Here is a 12,644-nt window from a genome sequence, read left to right on the forward strand (position 1 = left end):
TTTTGAGAGAGAGAGAGAGAGAGAGAGAGAGAGTAAGCAGGGGAAGGGCAGAGAGAGAGGGAGACACAGAATCCGAAGCAGGCTTCAGGCTTCAAGCTGTCAGCACAGCCCGACATGGGGCTCCAACCCATGAACTGCACGATCATGACCTGAGCCGGTCAGATACTTGACCAACTAAATCACCCAGGCGCCCCTGTTTTGTTTTGTGTTTGCTTTTCAGGTATTTTATTATTTTATTGTGATGTTCCTACACATCTTTATTTCTCTTTCTTCAGAGTTTGGAGTGCTTTTTAAATCTGTAGGTTAACATCTTTCAGTTGTTTTAGAAAATTCTTTGCCTTGTCTCTTCAACTATTGTTTCTGCCCATTCTCTCTCATCTTCCTCAGGAACTCCAATTACCCTAATGTTAGAACCTTTCACTCTATGCCCTGTGTCTTGTATGCTTTTTTTTTTTCATCCTTTTGTCTCTTTTTGCTGACAATTTGTTATTTTCTTCTGCACTCTTTTAGTTCACTAATTGCTTCTTGAGTCGTATATAATCATTTGTTAGATTGAGTTGTCTTTTCAGTTCTAGAAATTCTATTTAGCTTTTATATTTTTTTAATATTTATTTATTCAATTTTTGAGAGAGAGAGACAGCATGAGTGGGGAAGGGGCATAGAGAGAGGGAGACAGACTCCCAAGCAGGCTCCACATTGTCTGCACAGAGCCCGACGTGGGGCTCGAACTCAAGAACTGTGAGATCATGACCAGAGCCAAAATCAAAAGTCAAATGCTCAACCAACTGAGCCACTCAGGCACCCCAGTTCTTATAGTTTTCATTTATTTGCCAAATTTTTCGATCTCTTATTTCTTTGAATTTATTATCTGTGATCATCTAACATTCCATGTCTGATATCTTTGTTACTTGGATTTCCTATGGCCCTTTTTTCTTGTTTATTGAACATTGTTTTGTTTTTTTTTTCTTCGTATGCCTAGTTCTTGTTTATTCTCAAACATTTTCTATCGTGAGTTTTTTGAGCAGTGGATCCTTTTGGTAGTGGACTTTTTCTCAGACTAGTGACTTTAAATGCAAAGGAATCTTCATTCCAAAAAAATAAAATAAATTATTTTGAAATATACATACTAGAATGCTTAAGAGATGAAAAGCAAATAGTCTGTGTGCTTCTTTATTAGTTCAAAGGTAACAAGATAATACGACCCTAAATTAGTACAAAAGTAACAAGATAATAGCACCATAACCCCAGGTTGAGAAACTCTAGTCTGAAATGATACCTTATTTATAACTACCTTAAACTTATAAAAAGTTAAGCATTTATGTCAAATAAATAAATATATAACATATAATATCTACATGAATTTTTTTTAAATAGAAATTTTATAGAGTTATGTGTGACTGTCTTTAAAGTAATAGAAGAGTTGTTTTCAAATGTCAGAATTAAGTATTATAATTTCTTATTACAGTTTTGGAAGGACATTGTTGATGATAATGAAGTACGTGACCTCATTTCTGACAGAAACAAGTCTCATGGTAAGTCAATAAGAAAAATTTTAAGTAACTTTGACTATCAATAATAATAAATGAAATATTAATTTAAGTAAAATGTGTATTTTCTATTACAGAAGGTACATCAGGAGAATGGATTTGGGAATCGTTATTTCATCCACCTCGAAAGCTGGGCATTAATGATATTGAAGGACAACGGGTACTTCAGATTGCAGTGATTTTGCGAAATCTTTCCTTTGAGGAGGGCAATGTTAAGCTCTTGGCAGCTAATCGTACCTGTCTTCGTTTCCTATTACTTTCTGCACATAGTCATTTTATTTCTCTAAGGCAATTAGGCCTTGACACATTAGGAAATATTGCAGCTGAGGTAAGCATGTGACAGTAACTTAAAATAGTTTTAATAGTTAGCAATGATATTTACTTTAAAATTTTAGTATATAGGATTATTATATTTGCTATACTTACAGAATATGAAAGGCCTACATACAGTTTTGCCTAAAGTGGTATGGTATCACACACTTTTTTAGAAAAAAGAAATATTTGAAATGATGCTCCAGATTTAGTGATGGCTATTCTCACAGTAACTACATTTTTTAAAAACATACGCAACACTGTTGTTAATTTTTATTAAATTTGACGTTTACAACAGTGGAAGAAGCCTGCCTCAACAATAGTGTCCTTTCTTTTTTCCAGCTTCTATTGGACCCTGTTGATTTCAAAACTACTCATCTGATGTTTCATACTGTTACTAAATGCCTAATGTCAAGGGATAGATTTTTAAAGATGAGGGGTAAGCGCTTACTTAATTTTCTCACTGTATAACACACACAAAATTTTTATCATCTGTTAAAAAACAAATAAATGTTTGTACATGTATGCTTTTCAGGCATGGAAATTTTGGGAAATCTTTGCAAAGCAGAAGATAATGGTGTTTTGATTTGTGAATATGTCGATCAGGACTCATACAGAGAGATCATTTGTCATCTCACTTTACCTGATGTGCTGCTTGTAATCTCAACACTCGAGGTGCTATATATGCTCACCGAAATGGGAGATGTCGCTTGCACAAAAATTGCAAAAGTAGAAAAGAGCATAGGTAAGACTAAACCAAAGAAACATTTATTTTCCTTATTGAGGAAAAAAAATATTTAGTCTGGTACTGTGCTAAATCACAATTGATATTTAGGATGTACTGTTTATTTTGAGGGGTCATTACCCATTAGATACACTTGTTTGTGCTATTCTTTTTTGCCTGTTTAAGATTAGCGAGAAACTTCTGTCATATGGAGACCAGGGTGTATGTGGCTACCAATAATTCATGTCCCTTTCTGTATTTCTGTTACTACATATCAGATTTCAAACCAACAAAACTGCTGTCTCTGAAGAGCAGATCTTTCAGTTTTAAACAGTCAGCTGCTACTATTAAGCAACTGAAGCTGAGTGAAAAAGTTTCCTTGTGTTCCTAGAAGTTGCTGGTAGTGCTGCTATCCTTAAAATTAGTGAACTTAACACACCCTTAGTGGGTTGTCAGTTTTAAACATACTTATGAAAGTATATCATGTTAACATTTTACTCATTGATTAAAATGATTTCTGTCTTTGGTGTAAATACTAAAATCAGAGTTAATAGAGATTTGGCTTGCCAGTACTATTATTGAGAAATTTAAGATGTTACTTTCCATATCAGTGGTTCCTAAATCTGGCTACACATCAGAATCAGTTGGGAAATTGTTTAAAAACAAAGATGCCAAATCCCCATCCCAGAGATACTAAATCAGTCTTCAGAGATTGAACCTAACTATCTTTTTTAAAGATCCACAGATAATTCTGATGAACAATGATTTGTGGACTGGCATTTGAGAAACAGTTATTCTATACAGCATGTGTTTTTCAGCAATGTCATTGTTTGGTAATATTATTGATTAATAACTATTGGTTTTTAATTTATTTTAGACATGTTAGTGTGTCTGGTTTCTATGGATATTCAGATGTTTGGCCCTGATGCACTAGCTGCAGTAAAACTCGTCGAACATCCAAGTTCCAGTCATCAAGTTTTATCTGAAATTAGGCCACAAGCTGTAGAGCAAGTCCAAACCCAGACCCATGTAGCATCCACCCCAGGTTAGTGTTTTTACATAATGTTTTTTCAGTATGGTTAATGGTGTGTAAGATGTAATACTAAGGATAAATTTAAATATGCAGTACAGGAAACTGATATTGTATAGTGGAATAGGCTAAAGCAGAACTTGAGTGTGAGCTTTAATTTCTTAGATACTATACATTCCAGGAGCAGTAGGACCAATGTAAGTCAGAGGAAGAATAGTATAATAGAGTTTCAAAAAAACATTTAGAGGAGTGTGAGGGATTAGATATTTACAACTGTGGGAACAAGATGAAGTGCCCCGATGGACTTATTTGTGATTTTTATTCATTGAAAATTAATACACCAAGAATGACCTTATAATTATAATTCTCCTAGCTGATCATACTAATACATAAGTATAATATATCCTAATAACTTTCAGTTTTGGACCAGAAACCATAGAATCAGTGTCTTGGATTAGACACATGTGCATTTGTACACATGACGCATATATGGACATGTATACCTTCACTTGTGCACCCTTCCTCGGGGCCCTTGGGTCAGTTCTGTTTAACTCAAATGTCTTTAATTGGAATTCATACCTGTCAAATAATGATCATTCTCTTCAGTCCTTGGACTTCTTTCTCCTATCTCAATATGAGTCAGCATTTTTATATTTTAGCACTCTCAGCTTTTTTGGGAGTGCTTTTTTCAACTTCATTTGTCTTAAAACAATCCATCTTTCACCTCATCTGCTCTTTCCACCTCCTACCATTCCCAGGACATTTTTCTTTCCTTGTATTTTTTAATATAGGATATTCTTTTCCTCAGTTGATCGTATTCTCACTTTGCAATTAATATGGAAATCATGTGGCATGGGTTTCTTCAGCTTCTTACCCCTTCACTTACAAACTTACTAGCGTCTGAATTCATTTTCCTTCAACTTCCCTTTGTCTTCAGAGATGTCAGCTTCTTCTGAATCTGTGCTCTGAATATCCATCTATCTCCTCATTCATATATCTTAAACCTCTTTATCTTTCACCTGCTTCTTCCTTTCAGCCTAGAAATACATTTAGCTCATTTTCAACTTCCCTCACAACCTTACAGCAAAAATCTCATTATTTTTTATCTTTAACTACCACATCCATTTATTCACCAAATCTTGTTGAATCTTTCTAAATACCCTGGCATCTTCAACTGCCAGTGCTTATGGCCCAGTTCAGACTTTCATCACATCTCTCCAGCTCCTTGTTCTGCTCTCATTTAATCATGGTCCCAGTCTCTCCTCTTCTCTAACTTATAGAATCACAATTATATACTCTATTCACACAAAGTATGTAATACATATCACATACTTTATTGACTTCCACTGCATCCTTCTAAAGTATATGGTAGAGTTGTATCATATGTGCGTTTAACTTACTTGATATCAACTAACAGAATTGGGCAAATTATAAAGCATGAAAACAGTAGGTAATTTTGACTACTAATCTAGTTAGTACCTTTCACCCACAGGCAATAGATGTTAAATAGCCAATGCATGTTGGGGAATCAGTGGTCAAATATTAATAGTTTCTCAACCTTAACAAAGAAATGAAACAGTTCATTTTGCCAGTTAGGTGTGTGGTGGGAGTATGTTCTTATCCTTAAAGAAGAAACTAGAGATTAAATTAATTGAGGGCCATAGAGAAACTATGTCCAACAAAGAAAGGAATTAATAAATTATCACTGATAACCTGAAATATAATGGTCCATTTGAAGAATATTTAAGGGTAGTTTTGATGAAGGCTACTGTTTTTTGCCTTGTCATTGACCCACTAGTGACCTTAACAAATGAAGCCACCTCCTAAACTAAGATTTGGTCCTCATTTAGCAAACGGACGAAATTAAATGATGAGCGTTTGTGATATGTGTGTGTATATACACACATACACACATATATATATAGTAATTCATTGATAGAGGTGGGAATAAGCCTGTAAAGACAACCTAAAAGAGTTCATCTTTGAGCTGATGAGCATTTTACTTTATTACTAGCTCATCATGAATGACAACTTTTAATTGTTTTATTAGGTATCATTCATAGTGTGCCCCCCCATTGTTTGTTTACTACTGCTTTCTTATGGAATGGTCCTCTTCAAACTTTTTGCTCACTTTTCCTCATCACTATGAATACTTATATATAACCTTTCACCCACTTTTAATTTGATATCTAAATTTCTTCATTATAACTTAAATAGTTGTAAATAAAATTTTTTGTGTATATTAAATTGACATTTTAAAATAAAAGTTAAAATACTTTTTGTATCCAGTATCATCTTGATACTTACCAACATCCATTTAAAAAAATATATAAACTCTTCATATCGGAAATTTTATATACCCTCTTTCTCCTTGAACTCGTATCAGTACTTCTCAGCTCTAAATGTAGACATTTTAGTTTAACTTCTTCAATTTCCTGGTGCTCTATGAAGTTTTAAGTGTTTAAAATTTTATCATTACGAGTTTTAGAAATCAACAGTATGTGAAACAATACATGACAAAGTAGCTATTGGAAGTTCATCTCTTAATGAGGTGGACGAGACTTTTTTCCCTACTTCTCTGTAAAGTGTTAACTCCAGTGTGTGCCAGAATGAATATTTTTTATTGCTTGAGTGAAACTGGGTTCAACATTAATTCTATCTCTGTTTTTCCTTTTTATAGATTTAATTTGAAAATCTAGTTCACATCAGTAAATAGCTATGGTTAGAACTTAGTAATCCTTTGGCCTTCAGAATTATCCAAAATTATTAAGATTATATTTAATGATCTTCTGACGTGAGTTCTTTGATTTTGTTGAAATCAAAAAAGTAACAACATATGACTCAGAAAAGAATTTGATGCCCAGTCAGTACATTTACTTTTAAGCTTATTGAAAATATATTAAAAAGATATTAATAAGATATGACTAGAAGTTATACTCACTGACTGTTTTGCTTAGATACACCTTATTTAACCTAATACATTCAAGAAGTATCAGCACACCAGTTCTCAAACTTCAGGGTGCATTAGAATCACCTGGTGGGCCTACACACTGATTTCTAGGCTCCATACCCTGAATTTCTGATTCAGGTGGACCTGAGAATTTTAATGTCTAACAAGTTCCCATGAGATGCTGATGCTACAGGTCAGGGAACTATGCTTTGAGGACCACTGGGTTAGGAACTGGATATATTGTTCGAGACCGATATAGTTTTTCGATAAGGTGCTTTTATCATGTGCTTTGAGTAGTTTTGTGTTAAAACCTTGGAACTGCAGATTTACCTCATTCAGTTATAGAAAATGTCTGCCACATAACCTAACTAATAGTCTTTATTATCAAAAGGATCTTGCTTAATCAACCTCATTTTCCATTATTTTGATAAAGTCCAACTTTATTTTTCAACCCAAGAAAGTGTGGTTAATAGGTGTTCCCATGACATGCCCCTTACTTTGTAATTCTAACATAGTTAAGCCATGACTTTGTCATCTGAATGAAATAAGATGACGCCACCTTCAGTATTCCTTTAAAAAATTTATCTATGCTTTACTTATACAAGATTCGACCTGAAAAGTAATACCCTTTTTGACAGTAGTTGAAGGATAGAGGAGGGAAGGACATTAAACAAAAATTGTCTTCACTCTGTATTTGAATTCAGAACACACCAAAGCACCAGAATACTCAATATCTAATGCCCAACATTGCTCCTAAATATAATATGTAAAGCATAATAAAATATAGACAGAAAGCCCTACCATAATACCTTGGTTAAAAGAAGCTTTGTGGTTTGTAATAATTCTGATTCTCCCTTTGGGGCCCTAGAGGTTTTTGTATCATTTGTCATCATTGTTATCATCATCATCATAGCTAACATTTATATAGTGAAAACTATGTGCCTGGCATTGTTTTAAGTGGCTTCTATATAAACTCCTCTAATCCTCATAATGACCTATGAGGTCAGTGTTACTTTTCCACATTTTATGGACAGAGAGGTTAATTAACTTGCCCACGGTTACACAGCTAGTGAGTGCTGGAACTCTAGAGCCAGCCACTCTGGCTCCAGAGCCATGTATTTAACCATAACTTGCATTGCTCTAAAGGATGGATGAGATGTAAGACTCTCTGTTCCAAAATGGGAGAAGGGCAGTTTTAAAAAGGAATATATACAAAAGTTGAGTATCTGGAAATTGATAATTTCAACATCATTTCTAATGTTTCACTCAACTAGTTGTTAATTGATTCAGGAGATTTCAGTCTGAGTAGGGTACGTAGTACAATCATAGTACAACTGATGAAGAAAAAGGAGGAAGATTTCCATATAGGTACAGGCCCTAGAAGGCTATTTTCTGTCACTGTGTCATCAAGTTAGGAGAAGAAAAGATAAGCTGGGCTTGCACTAGGAAAATAGTTTGGGTTCTAATTATTTTGTTCTGTTAAGAAACAGCATGTCACAGTATGGTATCTGAAATATGACAGACCTGGATTCAAATCGGGTACTCCTAAAAGAAGGCTTTCCAGTTATACACAGTTCTGCCATTTCTGTCATGTGTTCTTTTGTAAACTTCATCTCTGAGCTTTATTTTTTCATTAGCAAAATGAGGGTAATTAAATTTAGGCCTACAAATAAGATAAAAAGAAACAGTGTTTTGTAAATGTAAATGGCTTAATACAGAGTAAATGTTCATTAAGTGGCTGCTATTAGCTCTTATCCCAGTGAAAGCTTGGGGCTTCATCAAACAAGTCAAGGATTGCTTTAGATCATTCACAGATTTGACTGTGCTCTGGAGCTCCTTTGGTTCTAATAATTTAGAAATACACTTGTTCTGTTTGAGGATCCTGAGTTTTGCTAAAATGTTATTTGAAAAATAGTGGGTACATTTTATAAGTTTAAAAACTATTTGAAGCAGTATAATTTTTAATTTTATAAATAAAGACTCATATTTATAACCTATTATCATATGACTAAGTTTATGTTATATTTTTCATGTTTTCATTAGTTCCTTTATATATAATACAGCAGAAAAGAAAACATTTTTCTACAGATCTACTCAACTTGTTAGAAAATAATAGATTATTTAACATATTCATTGGATTTGAATTGTTTTAAAATATATCATAAGTAAAATCTCAGAAATTGTTATGCATCTTAAGATGAACAGCTAGTACTCTTTCACACAACCATCTTGCCTCTCCTCGGACAATAGGTATATTTTAAAACTATTATTACAGTAGATTTTTTTTCTTCAGAAAAATAATCTTAGGAAAATCCTTCTTGAATGTAGGACTTTAAATTAGTTCACCTTTTTGTTCACCTTTTCCCAGATGTGTTATATATGCCACTTAGAGAGTTAATGTTAATCTTTTAGATTCAGAAGTGAAGTTACGATTTCTGATGCTATCTGCTTCTGTAACTAAACTGATTCTTATTTACTGATGTGTTGAGCTGTGTGACCTTGGGCTAGTTATTTTAATCACTTTGAGTGAGTCTCCGTTTCCCTATCTATACCCACCGCACAGAAGAATTAAAATAATATATGTAAGGTATTTAACTCAGTGTCTGACCCATGGGAAAAACAGAGTTGATATTGACCATATAATCCATAGTATTATTATTGGAATGATTGCAAGATTTAAAAAAGAGTTCATATAAAGCATCTAAGACGGTGCCTGGTATAATATGTGCTCCATTATAAGTTTCTTTCTCAAATTTGTATATTTTCATTATGTTTATACACCTTTTTTAAAAGGTATTCATTGTAAATATTGTTTCAGTGTCCATGAACTGAACATGGCATATAGTAACTAAGTTTCTAAAAATGATGTAGCTAATGTATTTTTTTCTTTAGCTTCCAGAGCAGTTGTAGCACAGCATGTTGCTCCACCTCCAGGAATAGTGGAAATAGATAGTGAGAAGTTTGCTTGTCAGTGGTAAGTGGTTTATTTCTATTAAGGCTTTATCCTTGGGAAGAATAAAGCAAAAGGGTAAAGGAAATGTATTTCAACAGTCATCCAGAATGTTTTATTCTGTATTGCTTTTTAGTCAGAGTAGAATATCATTTATACAAAGAAAGGATAATGTAAAACCATTTCACCTGCATTTTAGAACAGTTTAAAAGAAAAATATTCATCATAATCTTCAGAATTAAAATAGTCTTTGACTAGAATTTCATCAAATTACACCACTTCTTTTCAGAGTAAAATTTGTGTTAAAATGTTACCCTTTGACTTTGTAGAAAATAAGATTTGTCAGATTATAAAATCTGTTTTTCTTAAGTCAGTATTTTATTAAAACTGACCAGGACTGTCTTTAAGAAAATAAAACCAGATTTTGTTGTTAAATGTCCCTTCTTTTTCATCACAAGCAATACTTCTTGTTCACTGATAGTTTTTCTTTTTTGGGAATAGTAAGTGGAAACTAATCAAATGATAGAAGAGCCAGTGAGTTTACATAGAAATAAGCAACTTGAAAATAATATTTTATGGAGAAGACTGAATAGTCCTATGTCAGCCACTTTCTGAAAAAATAAATGGAGACTTGGTTAGATTTCATTTTGTCATGGATAATAGCTTCCACATAGTTTATGAATTTCAACTTAAACTCTTTATAAGATTAACAGACTGAATGTAAAAGATCACTTTCTGATGATGTATTACTTTAAAATTTTTCTTTCTTTGATCCCTTTTCTCCCATTCTCGAACATTGTTTGTCTCCCATTCCATGCTCCTGTCATTCTGTGTTCCATATTTTTGGTGCTTTCGTATCTTTGTTCCTGTGGCAGTTTTCTCTAGACTTTTCCACTTTGCTCAAATAAGGTGTATAGTTTTAAATATCTCTAATTTTTTGCTTATTCCTCACCTTCTGTATTTTTACACCTTATACTTGATGAATCTCTTCCAATAATACTTGGAAATGTTTGTCTTCTACGCTGAAACCAAAAAAAGTTTTTTGTATCTAGTCCTTTTGAAAATTCAGTACTCAAAGAATTATGAAAGTTGGAAAAAGTATGTGCCACATCCATTGCACAATGTGTGTATATTAGGCATAAATTTGACCTTAAAAATCTCATTTGCATATTTCTGCCAGTTCTAGTGGAGAAGGAGAGAATCATTTTAAAGTTATCTTATCATAAGTATTGAGTCCGTTTATATAAACAGCTATACATTGGTCTGTTGTGTATATAGTAAATCCTAGAAAAGAATCCTGTGAAGATAATTTAGCCTCCAATCCTAACTTCTGTATGGATGGAAGTCACTATATGAAAAAGACAAACTGAAGTTTGAATTACTTTGTAATGGATTAGGAATAAAAGTCTCTGAAATGGGGGAATGGGAGTGTGCAGCATGGAAGAAGTATCATTGTTTAAGGAGTAGTTGGAAGCTTGGGTAAGTTTTTCTCAAGGAATTTGATCCAAGAAGCAACACACGTTTAATTTTAGCTCAGTTTTTCCTCCATTTTCCACATCTCCGATGGAAATAGCTCATTATTGGGATTTTCTGTTATATTTTACTTATTGCAAGACAGGAAATTGAGTAGATAGTCATTGAATAATACTTGTTGTAGAGTGAGTATTTGTTGCCAACAGACCAACCCTGTTCTCACTGGGATGTGAGCACAGTTTTTATATTTGTTGTTCATGATTTTTTATACTAAAATAAATATGATTACATGGTTAATCTCTTTCTATTTGGTTTCATCAATCTAAAACCTAACGTGCATTTTTTGCTAATAACATGAGAGAAATTTGATTAATAGGCATAAATATTATTTAATAATACATTGCCTTCAGATGGTTTTGCTATATTTAAATATGAACTCTTCTATAATCTACTATGCATAATGCCATTTATTTTTCTCCTTTTTAGGCTAAATGCTCATTTTGAAGTAAATCCAGATTGTTCTGTCTCTCGAGCAGAAATGTATTCTGAGTACCTCTCAACGTGCAGTAAATTAGCTCGTGGTGGAATCCTAACTTCAACTGGATTTTATAAATGTCTTAGGTAGGATGCATAGTTGTTAACTTCAAACAAAGTTAATGTATATCACTTAGAACACCTCTTGCTCTTTAGACAAAATAACTATCCAGTTTTAAATATTTCTACTACTTGAAATATTAGCTAGGTTGTAGTAAGGGTGAAAATTTAAATACAAGGAAATTTTGGAAATCAAACCTGGTGTTTGTATTTGAACATTAGAAGGCTTATCAAAGAAAGAAGAGAGAAACTTTTTTCTACCTACTTTTATATGTTAGAGACATGACTTTTGCCCTTTGTAGTCTTGAATAATAGTCTATAGCTAATACTCTTGTCATCAGATATCAAGGCTTTTTGATATTTTGCAAAGTTCATAAAATAGACACTGATTGCCTAGATGCAGCTTTTTTGTTAATTATATATGCAATAGAATTATTTAAAACCCCCACAGTGTTAATAAATAATGATTTTAAAAATTGGAGAATTGATCTTTTATGTTTTTTCTTTGCTCCCTATCCTTACAGAATCTATAACTATATGAATCATACTGGTTCATAATGAGTAGCAGCAAATGTCCTGCTGCTGTTATGTAAACACTGTTAGAAGTCAGTGTTTTTTGCTCGTGTGCTAGTTAACAAAACTAAGCATGTATGTACTTTACAGAACGGTCTTTCCAAATCATACAGTGAAGAGAGTGGAGGATTCCAGCAGCAACGGGCAGGCACATATTCATGTGGTCGGAGTAAAACGGAGGGCTATACCACTTCCCATTCAGATGTACTATCAGCAGCAACCAGTCTCTACTCCTGTTGTTCGTGTTGATTCTGTTCCTGATGTATCTCCAAGTCCTTCACCTGCAGGTATTAATTTTTGAGTTTTAGGTATTACTAACTTAATAAGTAAAAAAATGAAAAAGGATATTATATAAATTTAAAATGTATAGTTTTTCCTTGTTTTTCCAGTAACATTTTCTTGCTTATTCTATTACTTATTATCATATTCATGTGATGCAAAGTAGTTAGATGTTAATTTCTTAAAACTATTTTTTTCTTGTGTTAAGTAAA

At 33.1% G+C, this 12,644-nt stretch overlaps 1 protein-coding gene across 1 annotated transcript in view; it reads left to right on the forward strand.

Annotated features, from left to right (window-relative positions):
• The window catches only part of ARID2 (AT-rich interaction domain 2), a 166,880-nt gene that overhangs the window by 105,143 nt on the left and 49,093 nt on the right, over positions 1-12,644 (forward strand). Inside the window, exons 6-13 of the mRNA XM_049626673.1 lie at positions 1,466-1,532; positions 1,625-1,875; positions 2,202-2,298; positions 2,395-2,604; positions 3,461-3,628; positions 9,456-9,537; positions 11,473-11,607; positions 12,244-12,440. Coding sequence (XP_049482630.1) covers positions 1,466-1,532; positions 1,625-1,875; positions 2,202-2,298; positions 2,395-2,604; positions 3,461-3,628; positions 9,456-9,537; positions 11,473-11,607; positions 12,244-12,440 — 1,207 coding nt within the window. The remainder of the gene's footprint in view (positions 1-1,465; positions 1,533-1,624; positions 1,876-2,201; positions 2,299-2,394; positions 2,605-3,460; positions 3,629-9,455; positions 9,538-11,472; positions 11,608-12,243; positions 12,441-12,644) is intronic.

The sequence above is a fragment of the Panthera uncia genome, chromosome B4 (genome assembly GCF_023721935.1).
Source record: "Panthera uncia isolate 11264 chromosome B4, Puncia_PCG_1.0, whole genome shotgun sequence".
Lineage (NCBI taxonomy): Eukaryota > Metazoa > Chordata > Mammalia > Carnivora > Felidae > Panthera > Panthera uncia.